The sequence below is a fragment of the Onthophagus taurus genome, chromosome 3, assembly GCF_036711975.1.
Source record: "Onthophagus taurus isolate NC chromosome 3, IU_Otau_3.0, whole genome shotgun sequence".
NCBI classification, from domain to species: domain Eukaryota; kingdom Metazoa; phylum Arthropoda; class Insecta; order Coleoptera; family Scarabaeidae; genus Onthophagus; species Onthophagus taurus.
The window spans coordinates 2,612,225-2,639,621 of NC_091968.1; the positions used below are offsets into that span (position 1 = coordinate 2,612,225).

General features: G+C 31.5%; 2 protein-coding genes and 1 non-coding gene across 4 annotated transcripts; 2 read left to right on the top strand and 1 right to left on the bottom strand.

Annotated features, from left to right (window-relative positions):
• Window positions 1-541: 541 nt before the first annotated feature.
• Window positions 542-10,824, top strand: LOC111423970 (Secretory 8). Its single transcript, XM_023057360.2, has 12 exons — window positions 542-685; window positions 741-1,072; window positions 1,127-1,483; window positions 1,540-1,675; window positions 8,443-8,703; window positions 8,762-8,883; window positions 8,936-9,127; window positions 9,178-9,346; window positions 9,402-9,622; window positions 9,675-10,257; window positions 10,309-10,515; window positions 10,568-10,824. The coding sequence occupies exons 1-12, from the start codon at window positions 629-631 to the stop codon at window positions 10,736-10,738; spliced, it is 2,808 nt and encodes a 935-aa protein (XP_022913128.1). The 5' UTR covers window positions 542-628; the 3' UTR covers window positions 10,739-10,824.
• TRNAG-GCC (transfer RNA glycine (anticodon GCC)) lies at window positions 8,243-8,313 on the top strand. The gene has a single exon. It is a non-coding gene; the product is annotated as a tRNA-Gly (tRNA).
• LOC111423971 (venom carboxylesterase-6-like) lies at window positions 10,728-27,267 on the bottom strand. 2 transcript variants are annotated; one of them, XR_011639931.1, is made up of 9 exons: window positions 27,144-27,267; window positions 26,966-27,084; window positions 23,021-23,324; window positions 22,588-22,964; window positions 22,190-22,540; window positions 21,987-22,137; window positions 21,815-21,938; window positions 18,839-18,995; window positions 18,062-18,784 (listed from the first exon to the last, which is right to left on the bottom strand). XR_011639931.1 is itself a non-coding variant. In XM_023057361.2 (8 exons), exons 1-8 carry the CDS (start codon window positions 27,244-27,246, stop codon window positions 10,813-10,815), a joined length of 1,707 nt encoding a protein of 568 aa, XP_022913129.1. In that variant the 5' UTR covers window positions 27,247-27,267; the 3' UTR covers window positions 10,728-10,812. The 2 variants fall into 2 exon arrangements, 1 of the variants encoding a protein (XP_022913129.1); XM_023057361.2 differs by lacking the exons at window positions 18,062-18,784; window positions 18,839-18,995 and adding an exon at window positions 10,728-10,990.
• Between the last annotated feature and the right edge of the window lie 130 nt (window positions 27,268-27,397).

Sequence of the window (27,397 nt, forward strand, 5' to 3'; positions counted from 1 at the left end):
ATATTTTATAACTACATTGTATTTTATATAATAATTTAAAATACATAATGAATATAATTATTATGACATAATAAGATTAAAAAGATTGATATTATTAAAATATTTATTTTAATATAATTTTTTGACATTTGAGGTTGTCATTGAGGTTATGTTTGTGTATTTGGTATAACTTCTCTGTGACGTCATTAATAAACATTTAGTTTACTAATAATAATGATGGATATTGAAGTGGTTTCCCGCATCGAAAGAAAGAATTGAAGAGGCTATTACTAATACTTATCATCGCAATGCCAACGAAGCGTTTTTAGCATTATTATTAACAAATTAATTTTATTTCAAATAATGTAATAAAATTTATTCTTAATAGATGGCGCCACGTCCAACGAACTTAATTTTAGGTATTAAATATTTTATAACTACATTTTAATTTATATAATACTTCAAAATACATAATAAACATAAGTATGACATAATAAGATTGAAAAGATTGATATTATTAGAATAATAATTTATTTTAATGTAATTTTTTGACATTTTAGGTTGTCATTGAGGTTATGTTTGTGTATTTGGTATAACCTCCCTGTTGTCACATCAACAATTAATAAACATTTAGTTTAAATTAATAATAATGATGGATTCGCCCCCAATAAAACCACCGAGAGGTGTAAAACCAACCAAAGAAACTGTAAGTAATTATTAAAATATCTTTATAAACATTATTTGTGTCATTTCCTCTTTAGAGTGGTCTGTTAATGTCGGTTATAAGAACTTTATCAGCTACGGAAACTAACGAACAACGAGACCGAGAAAAAGCAAAATTGGACGCCGATTATAAACAATGCGATAAACGTGTTGATGATTTAGTGCAAAAACATGAAGAGGATTTATCTGAGGTGATGAGTACTTTTAGTAACTTATCGCATGAGATGAGTGAATCACGAGGGAAAATACGAAGGATTAAGGAAGCTTTGAGAGAGTGCAAAAATAATTTGTACGCGAAAAGAAATGAATTGGAGAAATTGTGGATGAAAGGATTAGAATATAAATATTTATTGCAATATTTAGATGAGATGTAAGTTTTTATAAATAAGTAAGTAGCTTTTATTAATAACAAATGTTTATTTAGAGAGAAATTAAGAGAAGTTCCAGTTAAAGTGCAAACACATTTAAATAAGAAAGAATATTTACACGCAACAAATTTATTAATCGAAGCGATCTCATCTGATAAAGAAGGTTTAGAAGATATTGCCGAGATTAAAGAGCTTTGTATGGAAATTGAGCAGAAAAAAGAGGAACTTCACGAAACTTTATTAAACGAATTAAAACAACAGATTTATTTTAAAACATCTCAACATGTTTTTACATTGAGTAGACAAAATTCAGGAAGGGAAGGATTTTATTCTACTCCTTTTAGGAGAAGCAATAAATTTAGGGCTTCTTCTAAAAGAAATATAACCAGAAGGTTATTTGGAGAGATGAATAAGTACGATTTTATTAATATTATTATTAGGATGAAATAAAATATATTATATTGTTTAGAGATGAAAAATGTCCAAATATTGAGAATATCGAAGAAGATATTTATGCTTTAAATCAAGAGAATAACCCAACGCATTTTATGGGGATTTTAATTAAATGTTTAGCATTGTTGCAAAAAATTCCATTTACTGTAAACGTAATTATCAAATTAGTTTATTAATATTTTAACGCATTTTTTTGTGAAATATTTAAAATTTTGTATTAGTTATAATGACAAGATTGGGTTGTGTTTTACAAAGTAAGGCATTTTGAGCCTGTTTCATTTAAATCTTATAGGGCTATTACTCAATATAGGTGTGTATATTACAAATTTACAACAGACTTTATTTTACTAATACAGTGAAATTCCCCTAACTCGAATCATTAAGGAGGCGGAAGAAAACTTCGAGTTATGGAGAATTTGAGTTAGAGAATTTAGTAGAATTTCAGCTCTAAAGAAAAAAATTAGAAATGTACTTTTCCAATACGTATATTTAAAATAGAAATCTTAATACTACTTGTAAGCAGAAAACTAATAAGTTTTTTAAAAATAATCCGTAATTTTCTTTTGGCTTAAAGCGGACAACCGCTCTTTGTCGAAAAAATCTTCTATGAAATGTAGAGAATTATGAATATTATCTGGAACATTCTCTCTTGACAATACAAAAATTTCAAGGTTTTTAAGAAAGGAATAAGCTTCATCATATGTGGGCACAGCGATAAATACTTCATTTTCAAGATTATCATCACCGTCATCTGATTCTGAACATTATGTTTGTTTTAGTTCAAGAGTAGTTTAGTTTAGTCTGTAGTTTCTGAGCCTGAGTCTATGTGGTTTGATTCTGTAGTTAAAATTACTTACAGAACGGATTCGAATATTTTATTCTTTGGTAAATTCGTCTTATAGAAGTAAATTCCATGGTAGTTCAGTTCGAGTTACAGAGAAATTCGAGTTAGGGAAATTCGACTTAGAGAGATAAACACATTTGAAACCTAGTCAAACCCTTGAGCTTTCGAAAATTATTCGACTTAGAAAGTCGTCTAAGTCGAATAACTTTAGGGGAATTTCACTATATTAGTAAAATATAGTCTGTTGTAAATTTGTAATATTCACGCCTATCTTGAGTAATAGGATAATTCGGGATATAGAAGTTTGAGTGAGAGGAATTTCACTGTATTATCTTTTATTCTTACAGATCATGTTAACTTTTATTTCTGTTTGGAATAGAACGATAGTTCTTTGATCAACAAATGCAGTGTCCTTATAGGTAATTAGAGGGATGAGCAAACTTAATACTGGTATGATCGACATTAATTTTTCTTATTTATGCGCGATCGACTTCGAAAAATGGGTTAAATTAAAAACAAATAAAAATTTAATTAAGGTCTTTCTTGATAATAATATATTAAATACATTGTATTTACTATTTTGTGCAATGTACTTTATTGATAAATATTTTGGATTAATTTTTTGATATAGATGACATTCCACTTCATCAACAAGTCTTGTAAGGTTAGGTTTGTAATCGCATCAGTGATTACAAACCTAACTTATTTAATCGAATAGATACCATTAAGTAGTCATTAGTCAGAGAAGTCCTAAATTGCGATTTGATATTTTTCATTTGAGAAAACGCTTCTTCACATAGATAAGTGGAACCAAAAAATGCAAATATCCTCATTCCACTGATCGCAATAATGGATATTTTTCTTCTGGTAATAAATTCCAGAAATAATTTTCATTTTCACGTGCTTTTACAATTATATCTGATTGTATTGTTAAAATTTCTAACTGGAGAGCCAATGAATTCAATTGAAAAGTATGAGCTAGATTTGATGAAATATTCTCGTTATCTAATTCGTCAAAAGGAAATGAAATAAATTCAAAAATCGGTTGAAGATTATTGAGATTTACAAATCGATCGTTTTCCCATCTCTGGTCTTAGGGAAGGTTACGTCGCGAGTTGCTTCGCTTTGGACATTATAGGATTCATTACATCGGTTACATTTACTTGGGAATACATTTAAATTGTACCTAGCGTTCAGTTATGATGATTCAATCATAACTCAGCTAATGCAGAAAGCCCTACTACTCACCAGTACTTGGTGCAGAAGCAATGGGCTCAGCATTCACTCGGAGAAGGAAGCTACAAATAAAAGCACCCTCCATTGAAAGCAGAACTATTAACCTCAAAACAGAAACTAAATACCTAGGGGTAATACTTGACAGTAAACTAAACTGGAACTCACACTTAGATAAGGTGAGGAAAAAGGCCATCATGGCAAACCAGATCTGCCGCAGGCTCCTAGGAAGGAACTGGGGTCTCAAACCACGAATGGCTCATTGGGCCTACGTAGCAATAATCAGACCCATGGTCGCCTACGCCTCATTGGTTTGGTGGCCAAAAACAAAACATAAGACAGCTCAACAACAGCTGGCACAAATCCAGCGGTTAGCATGTCTTAACATAACGGGTGCAATGAGATCCTGTCCGACGGCTGCTTTGGAAACCCTACTCGGTCTCACACCGCTCCACATATATATACAAAAGGAGGCAGCCTTAAGTGCCTTATCACTGAAAACAGTTTCTTCACTCAAGTTGATGCAGGGTAACCTCAGAGGACACCTCGAGATCCTCAAGGACCCATGTCTAAATCACCTGATTGAAATTAAAACGGACCTCATACCGACGGAATACAATTTCAACCAACCGTATAAGGTCATATTTAGTAGCAAGGATGATTGGGCGAAGGGAGGGCCTCAACTAAAAAGCGGAGCCCTAGCCTGGTACACCGATGCTTCAAAGACAGTAAGATCTGGAGTAGGCATGGGCATCAATGGACCAAATAGCCACATCAAATTGCCCCTCAGCTCGGACTTAACAATTTTCCAAGCAGAAGTTCTTGCTATAAACTTCTGCACCGCTTTGAACCTACAGAAGGGACAAAAAGGTGCATCCATAAACATTTTCACAGACAGTCGGGCCGCCTTAAAGGCAATTCAGGCCTACTCGTGTGGCTCCGCACTGATCAGAGAGTGTACCAACAACCTGAGAGAACTCGCTAGGGGCAATGATGTTACCCTATGGTGGGTTCCAGGTCACAGCAACATTGAGGGCAATGAGAAGGATGACAAGCTGGCCAAAGAGGCAGCAAACACGCCCTTCATTGGACCCCAACCTGGATGTGGACTACAAAAAAGCCACCTAAAACAAATAATCAACAATTGGGAGGCTTCAAAGATAGCCTTACGCTGGAAAGAACTTCCAGGTCACAGACAAGCGAAGTGTATGATAACTCCGTCGCAAAACAAAACCAAAGAGGTTTTATGCCTCAGCAAAGGGGATCTAAGAACGCTCTCAGGCTACCTAACCGGCCATGTGCCCCTAAAATACCACCTCTTCCACATTGGATTAGCTGAGGATCAAACTTGTCGACTATGCAACGACGAGTCAGAAACTGCTGAACACATACTGTGCAATTGCGTCGCCAGAGGACGTCTAAGACACAACGTCTTCGGTAAAACTCCCCTGTTACCTACCGACATAAAGGTTCAAGACCTCAGGACAATACTAAGGTTCATTAAGGACCTACATTTGCCCTAAACCTTTGGAGGGCTAAAGTTACAATGGATCTTATAGGTCGCGGTAACGAGAGGGGCCGCTCTCCTCAGCCCGGCAGCAATAATAATAATAATAATAGCATTCAGGTTCATCTTCTACGTGAACCTTAAAAATTTGAATATAATTAGTAATTAAAGAAAATACTTGCTTCGATGATGGTTCTTATTAGCCAGTATGCCACGAAATCATGTCGCTCGGCGTAGTTATGTTTGCAGGCCGTTACTACATGGTAGGCTGTTTCTTCGTGGTTATGACATCTCCTGCAAATGCCTCCATTTTGTTTCGAAATTCCCCTCATTGCGAACCATTGTTCTTCTGCTGCGGCGTTGAGTAGACTCTGTTTATATTGACTGCCCGGGAAGGAAATTTTGTTATGATATTTCATTACTAGTTTAGTTTATGTTTCCTTTCTATCACTGTCACTCTGCTCATAGATCGCTTTGATTATTGTTTGAGGAGCTTTTCTTCTATCAGCTTCGTCGGTCGCCTCGATATCCGTTACTTTATATTTTTTCAGTATATGTTGGTAGTCGCTAATAGGGGTTCTGCATTTTCCACGATTAAGACACTTGTAGTATTCTCTTGTGACAACCAGTTCTTCGTTGTTTTGGAGATACCAGTATCTTCTTACGTAGTGAATTGCTGTTTCCAATTCAATGCTTTTATACCCCAATCCCCCGACTGATGTGGACATGTAGAGCCGTTGATTGGACGTCGATCTTGTTTTTATCTGCGCTTGCGTTGCTATTTTGCGTATCTCCTTGTCCAGGCTTTCACATCTCAATAAGGTAGTTGCGACGGATTCTTGCAATAACACGTTGCCAGTGACATAGACGGCCGCCGGAATGGTCGTGCTGTTGAAGATTGCTCTTTTCTGGAAACTGGACAACCGCGATTCCATGATGGTTTTCGGTTGTCGTAGGATCTTCTCTTCAAGTGCTTCGATGTTGACACTTTGATCTCTCTCAATCTGGAACAGGCCTAAATGTTTGTAATTTGTGTCTACATATGGTAGATCCATGTCGTCTACATCTTCTGGTTTTAGGTTTCGGCCGTATACTGCATATTTTGACACATTGAGAGAGAGCCCTAGCTCTTGGGCGGCTGTCCGCAGCATCTCGGTGATTGCTGATGCTGCTTTCTGGTTTCCAGTATGTACTTTTATATCGTTCATATACGCTAGTTTGGAGATATTTTCATCATTTTTAATCGCATCTATAAGACTGTCAGTGATCAGATTGAACAGTAATGGACTCAGGCTATCGCCTTGGTATATTACCTTTTTTACCTCTATGACCTCTCCCAGTTTTTTCGGGCCTTGTATTCGGACATTCCATAACCCCGCGATGATTTTCAAAATTTTCTTTATTGCTTCCGGCAGAGATAGCGCGGCTATAATTCTTCTCAGTACATGGTGGTTGATGGAATCGAAAGCTTTACGAAAGTCGTACCATGTTGAGATGTGGGGACGCCTTTGCCCATTAGAATTCCATGCAGAATTCCCCATATTTTCGGTCTGCATAGTTGTTCTATGGGGATCACTTGCCTTATTGAATCCACCATTATAGACTCCTGTCAATCAGTAATGGGCGCTGGGTAAATACCCGGCGGGTAGGTATTTCTAAAATAGGTATTTATCCGGGTATTTACCTCGGCCCAGGGTAAATACCCAAACAGTGGGTATAAAAGTGATACCAGTAAAAATATATCGATTCCAATAAAAATGAAGAGGAAGACGAGGAATTGTCAACAATCAAAGACGTATTATCATTAGACGAACCTGCCGTAATTTAGATTAGATCAAGTTATTATGATTATTATCACCAAGCAGCCCTCTGCGTCCATTGTTGGACATAGACCTTCCCTATTCTCTGCTGTTTGAATCCAATTGTTGGTCATTCTTTTGACGTCTACTTCGTCTGTTCGCTCGCGGTCTTCACTCAAGCAACCGTTTTGTCCACTGCTCCTTCTTCATTCGCACGACATGACCCGTCCAGTTCCACTTAAGCTTTGCCACAATGTTGACCACATCATTTACGCCAGTTCTTCTTCATAGGTCTTCATTTCGTATGTAGTCCCTCAGAGTTAGACCCAGGATCGACCTCTCCATCTATCTTTGCGCTACTTGGACCCTCCTGGCAGTGGTTACCGTTAATGTTAAAGTTTCGGAGCCTTATGTCATAACCGGAAACACGCATTGATTGAAAGCCTTTCTTGGCCTTTTCTCTTGAAGATGTCTCTAAGATCCTTCTGTTTAGTTCGCTTATTTGATTATCTCTCAATACACGAACCTCATAGCCAAGATATACATAGCTGTGAACCCTCTCAATCTCATTATCCCCAATGTTGATGTTAGAGCTGGGAACAAGATTTATCATAAATTTTGATTTCTCCTTGTTGATATTTAGCACGACTCTTGCACACACCTCCTTTAAGTCGTTCATCATTAGTTTAATCTCTCCAAGGCTATCTGATATAAGAACTATATCGTCCGCGATATGGTCCAATCCAGTTGTTTAAATGCACTCTGAGGACTGTGATGAACAATTTGAGTTCAACAGTGTTGTTTTACTCACAATCAGTACTTTACTATTTTTACTCTTTTCAGTACTTTCATGCAATTTTACCGTCATTGTAGCATTCTTGTAGATGTTATAAATAAGTTTGGTATATCGATAAGCGACTCTGCGTTCTTGAAGTCCTTGCAAAACTGCCATTAACTCAATTTAAATTAAATTTATAAATACCCATCTTGGGTAAATACCCCTGGGTATAGATCCAGGTTATTTATCCTTGAAAATAAATACCCGGGTATTTAACAACACTGCTGTCAATACTTTGTAGTCGTTATACATCAAGGTAGAGTCCCAAATATTTAACAGGCGTCGTGCAAGTCTCTAGACGTATTAAGGGAAAAATGTAAGCTTTGAGTTTTGACTTCGTTCATGCTGAGTCTATTGTTTTTTGACGTGAATCGCGTGAATCCATTATATGGAGATGCAATATATCTTTATTGGTGTTGATTTTGTGATTTATTTTCATTTTCTTAACTAGGTTATGATAATGCACGATCTAGCTAGTCTAAATGGCTTTTGTTATAAGCATCGGTGGTTCAATGGTAGAATGCTCGCCTGCCACGCGGGCGATCCGGGTTCGATTCCCGGCCGATGCACTTTTTTTTTCTCTTAAATATCATCAAACATTCTATATAATATTAATTTTTTTATTTGTATCACAACAAAGTGCGTTAATAGTTTAAAACATTAATTTTTTTTTAATTAATCTCATTTTTTAATTTAAGATAATAAAATCCGAAATGAAATCAGAATTGCAACACATAATCCAACGAACAACCCTTTTTATTAACGATTTCTTACAAAACAACGATACCAAGCAACAGAACACCCTTTTGGAATTTATGCACACTTTATTTGAACAATTTAAACAAGTCGGGCAAGCTCATAATTTGCTGTTAACTTATTTAAAACAAGCGGTGAGATTTTATAAGATTGAAGTGTGCCTATACGATATTAAAGCGTATTGGAATCAGGTTCAATTTGTTGTAAGTTGCAAATATTTTTCTTTGACTTATTTGTTACTATAATCAACAATTATTTTAGATTCAAACTTTACTCCAAGATTATTTAGATATGCAAAATATGTCGAGCGAGTCGCAAAGTACTCAAACATTTACAGATGATGATGATTTATCTGTTTACTTTTCAAGAAGGAAACAACCAATGTAAATTAAAAAATAAACATAAAATAAAATTAAGTTAAAAATTTTTTTTTAGTAAAAAGGAAACTTTATTTAAATACTCCGATTCGTCGAGTGCATTAATAATGAGTAGCACGCTAAAAGATGAGGAATCAAAATTAAATAAAGTATTAGTTTGTAAAGCAAACATGGATAATTTGTTGTTTATGTACGTCCCATTGATGTATTTTATTGAGGAGATTGAAGAAGCGATGGAGTTGTCGCATGGGTAATTTTTAATTAATATAACAAAAAACATTCTTTATGAAATCATTTTAGTTCTGCATGTACTTTAAATCAATTCCTTTCCGGGTACACAAAAAATACATTTTTAAAGCGCAAAAACACCGAAATGCGTAACGATATCGAAATGGCGATTCAATCTAAAGACGCTTGGAAAGAAACCGTTCTTTTAGATGTTTCCACCGATTACAAACCTTTATTAGTCGTGAGTCAACCAAAAAATTATTTCATAAATACATTAATAAACATATTCTTAATAGAGTACAGTTACAATCGAAAAAACATTAAAATGTTGGTTATCAATCCTTGATTCTTTACCAATGTATGGAGAATTAGTAGTAAAATACACCACGGAAGCTTTAAGGGAATACAAAGACACTTGTCAAGCCGCTTATAGCGGAATTGTGCAACCACACAGTGAAGATAAAAGGATTTGTAGCGCGGCGTGGTTAAAAGATGATGACATCAGCCGATTTTTGAAGTAACAAATTTATTTATTTTTTTAATTTAACTTAATTTGTTAAAATTATTAGATGTTTACCAAATTGGGTGAATTTAAAAGCCCAACAAGAAACTCACGCACGCCACGAACGCCGACGTTTAATGCGACGCGAAACGACAATCGAAGAAGAAAGTCCCGAAGACATCAAACAACGAAATCGAAAAGAAGCCGAAATTCTCGCCGGAAATCTCGGTGAAGGCGGCGTGGATTCCCGCGAAATCTTATCCGATATGTCGCTTTTAAAACAACTCGCTCAACTTCAAGAAAGTATGGAATGGTTTTCGGTGAAATTGTTCCAATTTGCGAGCCAATTTCGACACGAACCCAACACTTCTTCGCCGTCTGGGGCAAACGGAGGTTTTCAAAAAGAAATTATAAGCTCCGTTTCGTTGCAACAATTAACTCAAATCGCTCAAGATTTCGATGAATTGGCTAATACGTGTTTGTTACTTTTACATTTGGAAGTTAGGGTGCAATGTTTTCATTATTTATTGGCGGTTAATGATTTTAATAAGGAAACTCACGAACCTGACCCTAAAGTTTTAGAATTAAGTAAGGTTCTTTCAAATGTTGATGAAGCGATGACGTCGAGTTTACATCCAAGAAAGTGCAAGGTTGGTTAATTAATTTTATTGCGGGATTAAAATTAATAATGAATTTTTTAGTATATTTTTGAAGGTTTGGGTCATTTAATTGCAAAAATTTTAATAAGTTCAACACAAAATATGCAAGTTATTGATGATTTGGGTATTGAGAGAATGTGTAGGAACGTTTTTGCATTACAACAAATGTTAACTAATATAACAATGACGAGGGAAGTTGCTTTGGATCATGCAAGACATTATTTTGAGTTGTTTTTCTTAACGCCTGAGGTTAATAATCTTGTTTAATATAATTATTTATTAACAAATATTTTTCGTTTAGGAAATTTTGAATGGAATCGTTGAAAAAGGACCGGAATTTTCCGAGTTAGAATACATGAATGCTTTTCAGTTATTAAATAGGAGTCGAAATGGATCGGTTGGACCTATAAATGTCCATTTGGAGAGGTTATCTGATATTTTACATGAGGTTGGTACTAAAATGATTAATTAAAAAATCTTTATTGTTATTTCATTATTTACATAATTTAATGATTTAATTTTAATTAAAATTGATGTTATTTTTTCTTAAACATTTAATCGTTCGTTTTCTTTAATGTTTAAAGAATTCCAAAACTCAGAATTTCCCAAAGTTCCATTCTCTTTCATTCCTATTATTTCAGGTGACTCGATATAGAGATATTTCAAATTTGATTCTAAATTTTTATCCATTGGGATCCAATCAACATTGGCGATATTTGGGTTTCTAAAACGAATATATAATTATTTTATTCATTTAAGTCTTATTATAGGTTATTATGTTTTTGCTAACATTTTTTAGGCATTACAAAGGTTCCTAATTTGACAAAATCAAATTGTAAAGTTTTGAATGATAGATGGCACACGAATGGTTACGTCTACTATCCGTGCAAAAAGTCAAGGCCCCTCACTTTAGAGATCGATATTTTCGTAACCGCTCGATGAAAAAAATTGCGGTAAAGTTCATTGTAATCAGTGAACATTTCTGCGTATCGCATGTTGATTTGGAAATTTTCGAGTCCGCGGTTCTTCTTTTATCGCGAGTTAAGCGAAAAAAGTACCCGATTTTTGAGAGTGCCAGCAACTTTGTCTACTTTGCGATTTTTTTTCTCCAAAACTATTTGACGAAACACTTTCAAATTTGAACTGGTGGTAAACAAATGTGTTCTTAATGTGGGGCATATTTTATTTTATTGATATTCCATATAGTTTTGCGAAAAATCGCGGTTTAGTAGGATGCGGTTATTTCGAAATCGACCTGGCGGATTTCAACGCGGTTTTTACCAAAATATGTCAAATAATGTCGGTTGTCGAATTCCGTTATCAGTTTTTCAAAATTAGTGCTTCCTATTTTTTTAAGAGCGATTTAATGGAATTATAAATTAAAGAGAAATAGAAATAAGCTATGCGGGGAGAGGAGAGTTCCGTCCAATCGGAACAGATGATGCGTCCCAGACAGTACGTCGCGCCTTTATCTTACCTACATAAAGAAATAAGGCGCGACGTCCTGTCTGGGACGCACCATCTGTTTCGATTGGACGGAACCCCCGTCACCCCGCAGAGGTTTTTGCACGGATAGTAGTGGTGGAACGGATATCCGGCAACTATCCGGTACCCGGTCATTTTTTTAAATCCGGTCGGTTACCGGATAGTTACCAAATATCCGGCCATTAAAAACCTATTACCCAGGAATTAATATCTCTTTTAAGTTTGGGACACTGCAGATAATAATCAAGTTCAACCCCAATAGGACTTTTTTCATTGAATACCGCTTTATTTATATCAGGTTTGTCTTTAGCAATCTCATTGTAACAATCCCAATACGATATATAAAATCTCTTGTTGCAGTTTCGTCTAGTTTTCTTCTCTTCGCTTGTAATTCATCATCACATTCATTACTAACAGAACTGTCGCTGTTATCACTTTCGATTATTAATTAAAGTATCCTTTTTTTAATGCAAAAAGCAGTTTTGAAAAATCCATTTCTTGGAATATGAGTATGAAAATTACCCAAAGTGTTAATAAAAGTGTCTTCATTCCAATAAACCAACCCGTTTTGAAAAATTACTTTTAGTTTTTGAGAAAACAATATTTGAAGTTTTGATAAAATTTTTGTTGTCGCAATTTTCATCGATAACTTTCAAAATTCGCTATAAAATTCATTTCTTGAAGGATCCTTGTGGAAATATCGCCAATTGTTATTTAAAGTATCCTCTTTTTAAAGCAACAAGCCGTTTTGAAAAATCGTTTTTATTTTTTGAGAAAAAAATTTTTGAAGTGATCGACAGTTTTTTCGAATTTTGTAATTTTCGCCGATTAAGTTTTAAAAATTCGTATAAAATCCATTTCTTGGAATATCAGTATGAAAATCTCCCAAAGTGTTAATAAAAGTGTCCTCTTTCCAATGAACCAACCAGTTTTGAGAAATAACTTTTAGTTTTTCAGAAAACAATATTTGAAGTTTTGATAAAATTTTCGATATTGCAATTTTCATTGAACATTCAAAATTCGCTATAAAATTTATTTCTTGAAGGATCCTTGTGGAAATATAGCCAATTATTAATTAAAGTATCCTCTTTTTAAAGCAACAAGCCGTTTTGAAAAATCGCTTTTAGTTTTTGAGAAATAAATTTTTGAAATGATCGGCAATTTTATCGAATTTTGCAATTTTCGCCGATTAACTTTTAAAAATTCGTATAAAATCCATTTCTTGGAATGTGAGTTTAAAAATTTCCCAAAGTGGTAATAAAAGTGTCCTCTTTCCAATGAACCAACCGGTTTTGAGAAATAACTTTTAGTTTTTCTGAACATAATATTTGAAGTTTTGATAAAATTTTCGATATTGCAATTTTCATTGATAACATTCAAAATTCGCTATAAAATTTATTTCTTGGAATATGAGTTTGAAAATTTCCCAAAGTGTTAATAAGAGTGTTCTCTTTCCATTGAACCAACACGATTTCAAAAATAACTTTTAGTTTTTGAGAAAACAACATTTAAAGTTTTGATAAAATTTTCGTTGTTGCAATTTTCATCGATAACTTTCAAAATTCGCTATAAAATTTATTTCTTGAAGGATCTTTGTGGAAATATCAACAATTATTAATTAAAGTATCCTCTTTTTAATGCAATAAGTCGTTTTGAAAAATCGCTTTTAGTTATTGAGAAAAAATTTTTTTAAATGAGCGACAATTTTCTCGAATTTTGCTATTTTCGCTGATTAAGTTTTAAAAATTCGTATTAAATCCATTTCTTGGAATATGAGTTTGAAACTTTCCCAAAGTGTTAATAAAAGTGTCCTCTTTCCAATGAATCAATCGGTTTTGAGAAATAACTTTTAGTTTTTCAGAAAACAATATTTGAAGTTTTGATAAAATTTTCGATATTGCAATTTTCGTTGATAACATTCAAAATTCGCTATAAAATTTATTTCTTGAAGGATCCTTGTGGAAATATCACCAATTATTCATTAATGTATCATCTTTTTAATACAAAAAGCCGTTTTGAAAAATCACTTTCAGTTCTTGAGCAATAAAATTTAAAATTATCGACAATTTTTTCAAATTTTGCAATTTTCGCCAATTAAGTTTTAAAAATTCGTATAAAATCCATTTCTTGGAATATGAGTTTGAAAATTTTCTAAAGTGTTAATAAGAGTGTTCTCTTTCCATTGAACCAACACGATTTCAAAAATAACTTTTAGTTTTTGAGAAAATAACATTTGAAGTTTTGATAAAATTTTCGTTGTTGCAATTTTCATCGATAACTTTCAAAATTCGCTATAAAATTCATTTCTTAAAGGATCCTTGTGGAAATATCGCCAATTATTATTTAAAGTATCCTCTTTTTAAAGCAACAAGCCGTTTTGAAAAATCGCTTTTTGTTTTGGAGAAATAAATTTTTGAAATGATCGGAAATTTTTTCGAATTTTGCAATTTTTGCCGATTAAGTTTTAAAAATTCGTATAAAATCCATTTCTTGGAATATGAATATGAAAATTTCCCAAAGTGTTAATAAAAGTGTCCTCTTTCCAATGGACGAACCCGTTTTGAGAAATAACTTTTAGTTTTTCTGAAAACAATGTTTGAAGTTTTGATAAAATTTTCGATATTGCAATTTTCATTGATAACATTCAAAATTCGCTATAAAATTTATTTCTTGAAGGATCCTTGTGGAAATATCAACAATTATTAATTGAAGTATCCTCTTTTTAGTGCAATAAGCCGTTTTGAAAAATCGCTTTTAGTTTTTGAGAAAAAATTTTTTTAAATGAGCGACAATTTTTTCGAAATTTGCTATTTTCGCTGATTAAGTTTTAAAAATTCGTATTAAATCCATTTCCTGGAATATGAGTTTGAAACTTTCCCAAAGTGTTAATAAAAGTGTCCTCTTTCCAATGAATCAACCGGTTTTGAGAAATAACTTTTAGTTTTTCAGAAAACAATATTTGAAGTTTTGATAAAATTTTCGATATTGTAATTTTCATTGAATATTCAAAATTCGCTATAAAATTTATTTCTTGAAGGATCCTTGTGGAAATATCACCAATTATTAATTAATGTATCCTCTTTTTAATGCAAAAAGCCGTTTTAAAAAATCGCTTTTAGTTTTTACAAATAAATTTTTGAAATGATGGACAATTTTTTCGAATTTTGCAATTTTCGCCGATTATGTTTTAAAAATTCGTATAAAATCCATTTCTTGGAATGTGAGTATGAAAATTTCCCAAAGTGTTAATAAAAGTGTCCTCTTTCCAATAAACCAACCCGTTTTGAAAAATTACTTTTAGTTTTTGAGAAAACAATATTTGAAGTTTTGATAAAATTTTTGTTGTTGCAATTTTCATCGATAACTTTCAAAATTCGCTATAAAATTCATTTCTTGAAGGATCCTATGTGGAAATATAGCCAATTATTAATTAAAGTATCCTCTTTTTAAAGCAACAAGCCGTTTTGAAAAATCGCTTTTAGTTTTTGAGAAATAAATTTTTGAAATGATCGGCAATTTTATCGAATCTTGCAATTTTCGCCGATTAACTTTTAAAAATTCGTATAAAATCCATTTCTTGGAATGTGAGTTTAAAAATTTCCCAAAGTGGTAATAAAAGTGTCCTCTTTCCAATGAACCAACCGGTTTTGAGAAATAACTTTTTGTTTTTCTAAACACAATATTTGAAGTTTTGATAAAATTTTCGATATTGCAATTTTCATTGATAACATTCAAAATTCGCTATAAAATTTATTTCTTGGAATATGAGTTTGAAAATTTCCCAAAGTGTTAATAAGAGTGTTCTCTTTCCATTGAACCAACACGATTTCAAAAATAACTTTTAGTTTTTGAGAAAACAACATTTGAAGTTTTGATAACATTTTCGTTGTTGCAATTTTCATCGATAACTTTCAAAATTCGCTATAAAATTTATTTCTTGAAGGATCCTTGTGGAAATATCAACAATTATTAATTAAAGTATCGTCTTTTTAATGCAATAAGTCGTTTTGAAAAATCGCTTTTAGTTATTGAGAAAAAATTTTTTTAAATGAGCGACAATTTTCTCGAATTTTGCTATTTTCGCTGATTAAGTTTTAAAAATTCGTATTAAATCCATTTCTTGGAATATGAGTTTGAAACTTTCCCAAAGTGTTAATAAAAGTGTCCTCTTTCCAATGAATCAACCGGTTTTGAGAAATAACTTTTAGTTTTTCAGAAAACAATATTTGAAGTTTTGATAAAATTTTCGATATTGCAATTTTCATTGATAACATTCAAAATTCGCTATAAAATTTATTTCTTGAAGGATCCTTGTGGAAATATCAACAATTATTAATTGAAGTATCCTCTTTTTAATGCAATAAGCCGTTTTGAAGTGATCGACGGTTTTTTCGAATTTTGCAATTTTCGCCGATTAAGTTTTAAAAATTCGTATAAAATCCATTTCTTGGAATATGAGTGAAAATTTCTCAAAGTGTTAATAAAAGTGTCCTCTTTCCAATGAACGAACCCGTTTTGAGAAATAACTTTTAGTTTTTCAGAAAACAATATTTGAAGTTTTGATAAAATTTTGGTTGTCGGAATTTTCATCGATAACGTTCAAAATTCGCTATAAAATTCATTTCTTGAAGGATCCTTGTGGAAATATCGCCAATTATTATTTAAAGTATCCTCTTTTTAAAGCAACAAGCCGTTTTGAAAAATCGCTTTTAGTTTTGGAGAAATAAATTTTTGAAATGATCGGAAATTGATCGAAAAATTTTTCGAATTTTGCAAGTTTCGCCGATTAAGTTTTAAAAATTCGTATAAAATCCATTTCTTGGAATGTGAGTTTGAAAATTTCCCAAAGTGTTAATAAAAGTGTCCTTTTTCCAATGAACCAACACGTTTTGAAAAATTACTTCTAGTTTTTGAGAAAACAATATTTGAAGTTTTGATAAAATTTTCGATGCCGCAATTTTCGCCGATTAAGTTTTAAAAATTCGTATAAAATCCATTTCTTGGAATGTGAGTTTGAAAATGTCCCAAAGTGTTAATAAAAGTGTCCTTTTTCCAATGAACCAACGCGTTTTGAAAAATTACTTGTAGTTTTTGAGAAAACAATATTTGAAGTTTTGATACAATTTTTGTTGTTGCAATTTTCATCGATAACTTTCAAAATTCGCTATAAAATTCATTTCTTGAAGGATCCCTGTGGAAATATCACCAATTATTAATTAATGTATCCTTTTTTTAATGCAATAAGCCGTTTTGAAAAATCACTTTCAGTTTTTGAGAAATAAATTTTTGAAGTGATCGACAGTTTTTTCGAATTTTTCAATTTTCGCCGATTAAGTTTTAAAAATTCGTATAAAATCCATTTCTTGGAATATGAGTTTGAAAATTTCCCAAAGTGTTAATAAAAGCGTCCTCTTTCCAATGAACCAACACCTTTTGAAAAATAACTTTCAGTTTTTGAGAAAACAATATTTGAAGTTTTGATAAATCTAATATCGCCAATTAATTATTAATTAAAGTATCCTCTTTTTACTTATCTTGTGGCAATATAGGGTATCATTTCAGAAATGCACCAGAAATTATAACCATAATGGCTGGATAGATATGGTGGATAACCGGATATCCGGCTGAAGGGGATGCCGAATATCCGGTATCCGGCTTTTCGCAAAATCATTATCCGTTCCATCACTAGTCACGTCTATAGGGTTTAACTTTTTTTTAAATTTCTCTAGAGTCTAGAAGATTTGTGTAAAGTTTGGTTCGGATCTTCGACGGAATAAGGGTGGTAGGGGTAATTAAAATCTACTAGTGGGTAGTTCACCCCCGCGGTCCCCATGCAAGTGGAATTTCTGTCGATAAATATATTTCTTATTATGCCTAGAAGGCGTATATAAAGTTTGGTTCGGATCTTCGAACCAATAAGGGAGCTGGAGCCAGTTATTTTAATTAAAATTGCTGATTGTACCTTGATGTTAGTGATAAATACATTTTCATTTTGTCTAATTACTTTTAATATACTGTAATTAACTTCTTAAGTTGATAATGTAATGTTTTTTTGTTCTAAAAAATTGAGTCCGCGTGTGGACGTCTATGGGCGTTCGGGTATTATCGGAAATTGTTACTGCTATCTTTTACTGCTGCCTTCACACCGGTTTACCTTCTTACATCTCTTTCTAATGTTATCGTTAAAACTCTTCTCTACAACTTTCTATGATAATGCCGAGACTCAGCAAATGTGATGATCAGTTTCGAATTGATATAAATATTAATTACTGAGCCTCGGCCGAAAAATGATCTTTAAAACAACTTTAAATAAATAAATACGAATTTTATTAATATTCTCAACAAAAACACATGTTAGAAGGATAAATTGATAATAAATATAATATAAATAGCTCTAAAATATATTAAATACTTATTATTTGTATATTTATTAACGATTTCTTTGAGTTTGTTGACCATTTCCTGAACAATTTTGTTCATCCGAAAATTGAATAACATGACTGTTACCACTTTGTCGATAATGCTGCCCTTCACTTTTCATAATCATATTCTTCTTGCGGTAATATAAAGCAAAACCCACAATAATCGAAATCACCAAAACAACAAGAACCACCCCTAATATAATGAAACCCGTATTATCTTTATGATAATGATGCTCCTCCGGTAAATAATCGGTTGTGTTAACATTAACACCTCTTAAAGTTGAATTAACAACATCGATCAAATTGGTCGTAGTTTCTCCCTTAAAATCGGTAATTTCCGTCAATATATTTGTCGAAGTAGACGAGGTTAAGTTGGTTATGGTCGCTTCAGTAGAGGTGGAGTTATTCACGAAAACTTCGTTTATAAGCGAAGTTAAATTTGTGTTGGTTGCGTTGGTTGATGTCATGATGGCGTTGGAAGCTGTGGTGATTTCTTGAGTTGCGTTTTGGGAGGTAATTTCCAAAATTGATTGTAATGTTGATGTTGTTGGAGTTGATTTTATTACGTGTTGATCATCGGGAAATTTTATTGGATATTGATCCAATGGGTTCTAAAAAATAATTTCATAAACTAAAAGAAAAAGAAATTAACGTTTTTTACTTACTGTTTTATAAAAATCCTCCACAACACGATCAAACGCACTTTGAGGGATAACAAATTGATCTTGCGACATTTTTAATAACACGATTTAATTCAAGTTGTTAAAACTTCGAATGAATGATTTAGAATGAATGAAGAACGAGGAGTTTGTGGTATTTATACTAAAATAAAAGTAAAACCGAGTTCATAATTCCAGGCAATTTATCGGGAATTTAAGGAAACCCGGGATTTTAAGTTATTCGGTGATTACAACTTCCTTTTTAACCTAAATTGACGTCACAATGAGTAATTCTTAGAAATTATTGTAAAAACCCGAATTAGAACGATTAATAAATAAATAAATAAATAGGTTATCGGGTATTTTTAACCACAACGTTGTCTTCATCGTACATTTTTTCTTTTGTATATTCATTATCTTTGTATTTAGTCATCATTGGGAATGATGAAAAACAAAGTCGCGGTAAAAACTTATTATTACTTATTAATAATTTATTGTTGACGTAGTTGTTTAAAAATCTTACACAGCTCGACGACCCATTCGTGACGTCATGCATGAGTAACAACTACTATTTCGTACTTTGTATTAGCAAATGTTTAATTTATTCTAGTCGTGTTTTGTAGAGTTTGTTTCAGGCTTAATAAGGTTCATAATAAAAAAGTCTAGTGTTAGTTCTACTGTCTAATCATTCGGGTTTAGCAGTGTTATCACACGTAGGGCTCTTCTTCCGTGTTTAGCCGTACGTCTCATAAGACGGCTAAACCCGAATGATTCTAGTTCTAGTTCTAGTATTAGTTTTAGTTATAGTGGTAGTGCAAAACTAGAATTAACACTAGACGTAAAACTAGAATCATTGAGGTTTAGCCGCACGTCTCTCAAGACGGCTAAAACCGTATGTTTCTAGTTCTAGAGTTTGTTCTAGTGACAGTACTAATGCAACACTAGAACTAACACTAGACCTAGAACTAGAATCATTCGGGTTTAGCCGCACGACTCTCAAGACGGCTAAACCCGAATGTTTCTAGTTCTAGAGTTTGTTCTAGTGACAGTACTAATGCAAAACTAGAACTAACACTAGACCTAGAACTAGAATCATTCAGGTTTGTTCTAGTGACAGTACTAATGCAACACTAGAACTAACATTAGACCTAGAACTAGAATCATTCGGGTTTAGCCGCACGTCTCTCAAGACGGCTAAACCCGAATGTTTCTAGTTCTAGTGTTTGTTCTAGTGACAGTACTAATACAACAGTAGAACTAACACTAGACCTAGAACTAGAATCGTTCGGGTTTGTTCTAGTGACAGTACTAATGCAACACTAGAACTAACACTAGACCTAGAACTAGAATCATTCGGGTTTAGCCGCACGTCTCTCAAAACGGCTAAACCCGATTGTTTCTAGTTCTAGTGTTTGTTCTAGTGACAGTACTAATGTAATACTAGAACTAACACTAGACCTAGAACTAGAATCATTCGGGTTTGTTCTAGTGACAGTACTAATGCAACACTAGAACTAACATTAGACCTAGAACTAGAATCATTCGGGTTTGTTCCAGTGACAGTACTAATGCAACACTAGAACTAACACTAGACCTAGAACTAGAATCATTCGGGTTTAGCCGCACGTCTCTCAAAACGGCTAAACCCGATTGTTTCTAGTTCTAGTGTTTGTTCTAGTGACAGTACTAATGTAACACTAGAACTAACACTAGACCTAGAACTAGAATCATTCGGGTTTGTTCTAGTGACAGTACTAATGCAACACTAGAACTAACATTAGACCTGGAACTAGAATCATACGGGTTTAGCCGCACGACTCTCAAGACGGCTAAACCCGAATGTTTCTAGTTCTAGTGTTTGTTCTAGTGACAGTACTAATGCAACACTAGAACTAACACTAGACCTAGAACTAGAATCGTTCGGGTTTGTTCTGGTGACAGTACTAATACAACACTAGAACTAACACTAGACCTAGAACTAGAATCATTCGGGTTTGTTCTAGTGACAGTACTAATGCAACACTAGAACTAACACTTGACCTAGAACTAGAATCATTCGGGTTTAACCGCACGTCTCTCAAGACGGCTAAACCCGAATGTTTCTAGTTCTAGTGTTTGTTCTAGTGACAGTACTAATGCAACACTAGAACTAACACTAGACCTAGAACTAGAATCATTCGGGTTTGTTCTAGTGACAGTACTAATGCAACACTAGAACTAACACTTGACCTAGAACTAGAATCATTCGGGTTTAACCGCACGTCTCTCAAGACGGCTAAACCCGAATGTTTCTAGTTCTAGTGTTTGTTCTAGTGACAGTACTAATGCAACACTAGAACTAACACTAGACCTAGAACTAGAATCGTTCGGGTTTGTTCTAGTGACAGTACTAATGCAACACTAGAACTAACACTAGACCTAGAACTAGAATCATTCGGGTTTGTTCTAGTGACAGTACTAATGCAACACTAGAACTAACACTAGACCTAGAACTAGAATCGTTCGGGTTTGTTCTAGTGACAATACTAATGCAACACTAGAACTAACACTAGACCTAGAACTAGAATCATTCGGGTTTAGCCGTCTTGAGAGACGTGCGGCTAAACCCGAATGATTCTAGTTCTTGGCCTAGTGTTAGTTCTAGTGATAATGTTTGCTCTAGTTTTAGATGTTATTCAACATTGTATTGTTGTATTGAATTGTTATTCAGCACTAACTTATTATATGTGTTTATTGAACTAAAACTAGAACTAACACTAGACTTAGAATTAGAAACATTTGGGCTTAGCCGTCTTGAGAGACGTTCTGTTAAACCCGAACGTTTCTAGTTTTAAGTCTAGTATTAATCCTAGCACTTAATATACATATTAAGCTTAATAAAATACATATATTTAGCGCTAAATAACAATTAAAGCACGTGGTGTAACGTATTGACCCGATACTGACGTCATTTTCTTGATTAAAAAAGAACAAAGGACTTACCCAATATTAGCAAAGTTAAGCCACATATCTAGAAATAATTGAGACATTTTCTCATCCATTTCGTTACTTCTCATGTCAAGGTTGCTATATAAAACATAAACCGTGTCATCAGCATGGGAAACCCCTAAAATTTAAGATTGAAATTGATAAAAAATTAATTTTTTAAAGTTACCAAAGTTAAAATTAGGTCCAGTTCGAAGCTCCGATTTACTTTTAGCCCCTCTATAATTAAAAATATAATAATATACCGACGAATTTGAATTTTTTGAGTGCAATTTAACCGATTTTTCGATATCAACAATAAATAAGCGATCCGATATCATCTAAAAAAATAAATTATTAATTATTTAGATGTATTTAATTAGATTTGCTTACTTTAATTAGTAATGAAAATGTTTCTTCACTCAATTTTTTCTCCCCTAAATAAAAATTTCGAATTTTTTGAGTTACCCCATCTAAGTCATTTGCATCCGCGGTATCTTTATATTCCAAGATATAGGGTAACAATAAATTTAAATTTTCACCGAGATGTTTTAAAGAGTGGTTTCTTAAAAAATCTGCTCCCGGATAAAGCCCTTCAGCTCCAACTTGAGAAAAAATTAATGGTAAATCCTCAATTTGTCCGTTTTTTAATAAAGTATAAGGGTGGTCGCTTAAAACGGGAGTTTTCGACCATAAACCATCGATAACAACACCAAAAGGTGAAATTGGGTTATATAAAAATTTCTTTTAATAATAAAAAAATTATCAAATTAGTAAAAATAACATCTTACTTGGAAATGTTTCACAGCTTGAACAATTTGATAAGAATTCCTCGATTTTAAACATTGAATCAATTCGAAACTTTTTGAAGTAGAACATCCTAAAATTTCACCTAATTTAAAAGCTTTTTGCTTCGAGTTTTCTGCTAAAACCCAAGGGTTTAAAGCTGTGCCACTTTGAGCTATCCCGCGATTAAATAAACCCTTGGAAAGTTGACTCATGTAGTGTAAATGAACGCTTGCTCCTCCGGCTGACATTCCGGTTAATGTTATCGAGTTTGAATTTCCATTAAAAAATTTTATGTTGGACTTAATCCACTTTAATGCTAAAATTTGATCTTTTATTCCTAAATTTCCGGGTTGAACTTCGTCCTGCGTTGAAAGGAAACCTTCAAAACAAATTAGTATTAATTAAAATTTTATTATCTTAATAAAAATTGATTACCTAAAGGTCCTAATCTGTAATTTAAGCTAACATAAATGATATTTTCACGTTCTAAAATGTATTTAGGTCCGTATGTTCCACCGGAATTAAACATAAACGCACCGCCGTGAATAAAAACTATAACGTTATAAAGATCTTTTTTCGTGACATTTAAATCGATGGGAGTGTAAACATTTAAATATAAACAATCTTCGTCACCAATAACTGGATAATTTTCAGTGTCTGGTGAATGATATAATTGGAGGCAAGTGTATAAATTGTTAGCAACCCAAGTTCCATTCCAAGACTTTTTCGGGATTGGCTCCTAAAATGAATTGTAAATTAAAATATGTTGTTTAAGACTCTTACACAGCTCGACGACCCGTTCGTGACGTCACGCATGAGTAACAACTACTATTTCACACTTTGTATTAGCAAATGTTTAATTTATTCTATTCGTGTTTTGTAGTGTTAGTTTGAAGCTTAATAAGGTTCATAATATAAACGTCTAGTGTTAGTTCTACTGTCTAATCATTCAGCTTCTTCTACACTAGGTGTTAGTTCTAGTGACAGTGCTAGTGCAAAACTAGAACTAACACTAGACCTAGAATCATTCGGATTTAGCCGTCTTGAGAGACGTGCGGCTAAACTCGAATGTTTCTAGTTCTAGTGCTAGTGTTTGCTCTAGTTTTAGATGTTATTCAGCATTAGATTGTTGCATTGAACTAAAACTAGAACTAACACTAGACCTAGAACTATAAAGTTTCGGGTTTAGCCAAGCGTCTGAAAATATTTCTCTTCAATAATTTTTTTTTTCAAAATTTTAGTTATATTATGTTATAACTTTTATATCATATCATAAACTAGCATTTTTAAGCATCAATTAGACATACATAGCATATCATAATTCTTAAAAATACGGTCGATATGACTTTTTGAAAATCTTCTGTTATTTTTGATTCATAAATTTGACAGTTTCTTCTTTAATAATTATTTCTTGGAAATTTCAATAATATTATCTTATAGTTTTTATGTCATATCATAAATTAGAGTATGCAAGCTACAATTTAACATACGTATTATATCATGATTCTTAAAAATACAGATGATATGATTTTTTGAAAATTTCGTATTCTTTATGATTTATAAATTTGACAATTCCTTCTTTAACAATGTATTACTGGAAATTTCATTAATATTATCTCATAGTTTTCATATCATTTCATAAACTACAATGTTTGAGCTTCAATTGAACATACATATCATATCGTAATTTTCAAAGATATAGTAAATATGATTTTTTGAAAATGTCGTATTATTTTTGATTTATAATTGACAATTTCTTCTTTAATAATTTTTTCCTGGATATTTTAATAATGTTACCTAATATTTTTCATGTGATATCGTAAACTAGAAGCTTTAATCTTCTGTTTAACATATATATCATATCATGATTCTTAAAAATACAGATGATATGATTTTTTGAATATTTCGCATTCTTTATGATTTATAAATTTGACAATTCCTTCTTTAACAATGTATTACTAGAAATTTCATTAATATTATCTCATAGTTTTCATATTATATCACAAACTACAATCTTTGAGCTTCAATTGAACATACATATCATATTGTGATTCTCAAAGATATAGTATATATGATTTTTTGAAAATTACGTATTATATTTGATTTATAATTGACAATTTCTTCTTTAATAATTTTTTCCTGGATATTTTAATAATATTACCTAATATTTTTCATGTAATATCGTAAACTAGAAGCTTTAAGCTTCTGTTTAACATATATATCATATCATGATTCTTAAAAATACTGATGATATGATTTTTTGAATATTTCGCATTCTTTATGATTTATAAATTTGACAATTCCTTCTTTAACAATGTATTACTGGAAATTTCATTAATATTATCTCATAATTTTCATATCATTTCATAAACTACAATGTTTGAGCTTCAATTGAACATACATATCATATCGTAATTTTCAAAGATATAGTAAATATGATTTTTTGAAAATGTCGTATTATTTTTGATTTATAATTGACAATTTTTTCTTTAATAATTTCTTCCTAGATATTTTAATAATGTTACCTAATATTTTTCATGTAATATCGTAAACTAGAAGCTTTAAGCTTCAGTTTAACATATATATCATATCATGATTCTTAAAAATACAGATGATATGATTTTTTGAATATTTCGTATTCTTTATGATTTATAAATTTGACTATTTATTCCCGGAAATTTCATTAATATTATCTCATAGTTTTTATATCATATCATAAACTACAATCTTTAAGCTTCAATTTGACATACATATCATATCATGATTCTTAAAAATTCAGATGATATGATGTTTTGAAAATTTCGTCTTTAACAATTTATTTCTGGAAATTTCATTAATATTATCTAACAGTTTTTATATCATATCATAAACTAGAATCTTTAAGCTTTAATTTAACATACATATCATATCATTATTCTTAAAAATACAGTAGATATGAATTTTGAAAATTTCGTATAATTATGGATTTATAATTAACAATTTCTTCTTTAATAATTCTTTTCTGGATATTTTAATAATATTAGCTAATAGTTTTAATATGACATCATAAACTAGAAGCTTTAAGCTTCAATTTAACATACATATCATATCATGATTCTTAAAAATACAGATGAAATAATTTTTTGAAAATTGTGTATTGTTTTTGATTTATAAAATTGACAATTTCGTCTTTAACAATTTATTTCTGGAAATTTCATTAATATTATCTAATAGTTTTTATATCATATTATAAACTAGAATCTTTGAGCTTCAAATTAACATAGATATCATATCATGATTCTTAAAAATACAGTAGATATGTTTATTTGAAAATTTTGGTAATTTTGGATTTATAAATGACAATTTCTTCTTTAATAATTGTTTTCTGGATATTTCAATAATATTACCTAATACTTTTAATATGACATCATAAACTAGAAGCTTTAAGCTGCAATTTAACATACATATCATATCATGATTCTTAAAAATACAGATGAAATAATTTTTTGAAAATTGTGTATTGTTTTTGATTTATAAAATTGACAATTTCGTCTTTAACAATTTATTTCTGGAAATTTCATTAATATTATCTAATAGCTTTTATATCATATTATAAACTAGAATCTTTGAGCTTCAAATTAACATAGATATCATATCATGATTCTTAAAAAGACAGTAGATATTATTTTTTTGAAAATTGTGATAATTTTGGATTTATAAATAACAATTTCTTCTTTAATAATTGTTTTCTGGATATTTCAATAATATTACCTAATACTTTTAATATGACATCATAAACTAGAAGCTTTAAGCTTCAATTTAACATACATATCATATCCTGATTCTTAACAATACAGATAATATGATTTTTTGAAAATTTTGTATTCTTTTTGATTTATAAAATTGACATTTCATCTTTAACAATTTATTTTTGGAAATTTCATCAATGTTATCTAATAGTTTTTATATCATATCATAAACTAGAATCTTTGAGCTTCCAATTAACATACATATCATATCATGATTCTTAAAAATACAGATGATATGATTTTTTGAAAATTTTGTATTCTTTTTGATTTATAAAATTGACAATTTCATCTTTAACAATTTATTTCTGGAAATTTTAATTTTATTACTTAATAGTTTTCATATATCATAAACTAGAAGCTTTAAGCTAGTCGAAGTTGATATTGTAGTCCATTTTTTAACCAGTTTTTTAATTTTAGAGGTAACAAAAACTAAACTTTTACTAACCAGTAAAAGTGCAACCCTTATAAAAAAAATTTTGTTACCTCTAAGAAGAAGCTTTAAACTTCAATTTAACATATATATATATCATATTATGATTCTTAAAAATTCAGATGATATGATTTTTTGAAATTTTCGCATTCATAAAATTACCTCAAATCTATTTTCCCCAATTGGAGGCTCAGCATATGGGATACCTTCAAATGCATAAAAATCCTTCCCAGTGATCGTTTGAGTTTTATAACCCTCAATTTTTCCGTTATTACTGTTAACTATTGGTTTAAAAGAATTTAAATTAATTTTGAAATAAGGAGACTAAAATATTATTTACCTATTTTTGTAGATACACCAATAAAGAAGACAATAATTAGTTGGAATAACACGAAAAACATTTTGGAATTTTTTAAAGTTAATTGTGATTTAATTCTGAACATTTCTTGATTATTTACATTTCAAGAATGGTTCTAATTTTAAATCTTTTAAACTCATTGATTCGGAAAGGTTAAATTTTTGATAACCTTAAAAACAGGGCGAGGACGAAACAGAAATTATTAATTTAATCACAGATGTTAAATATTTGATACG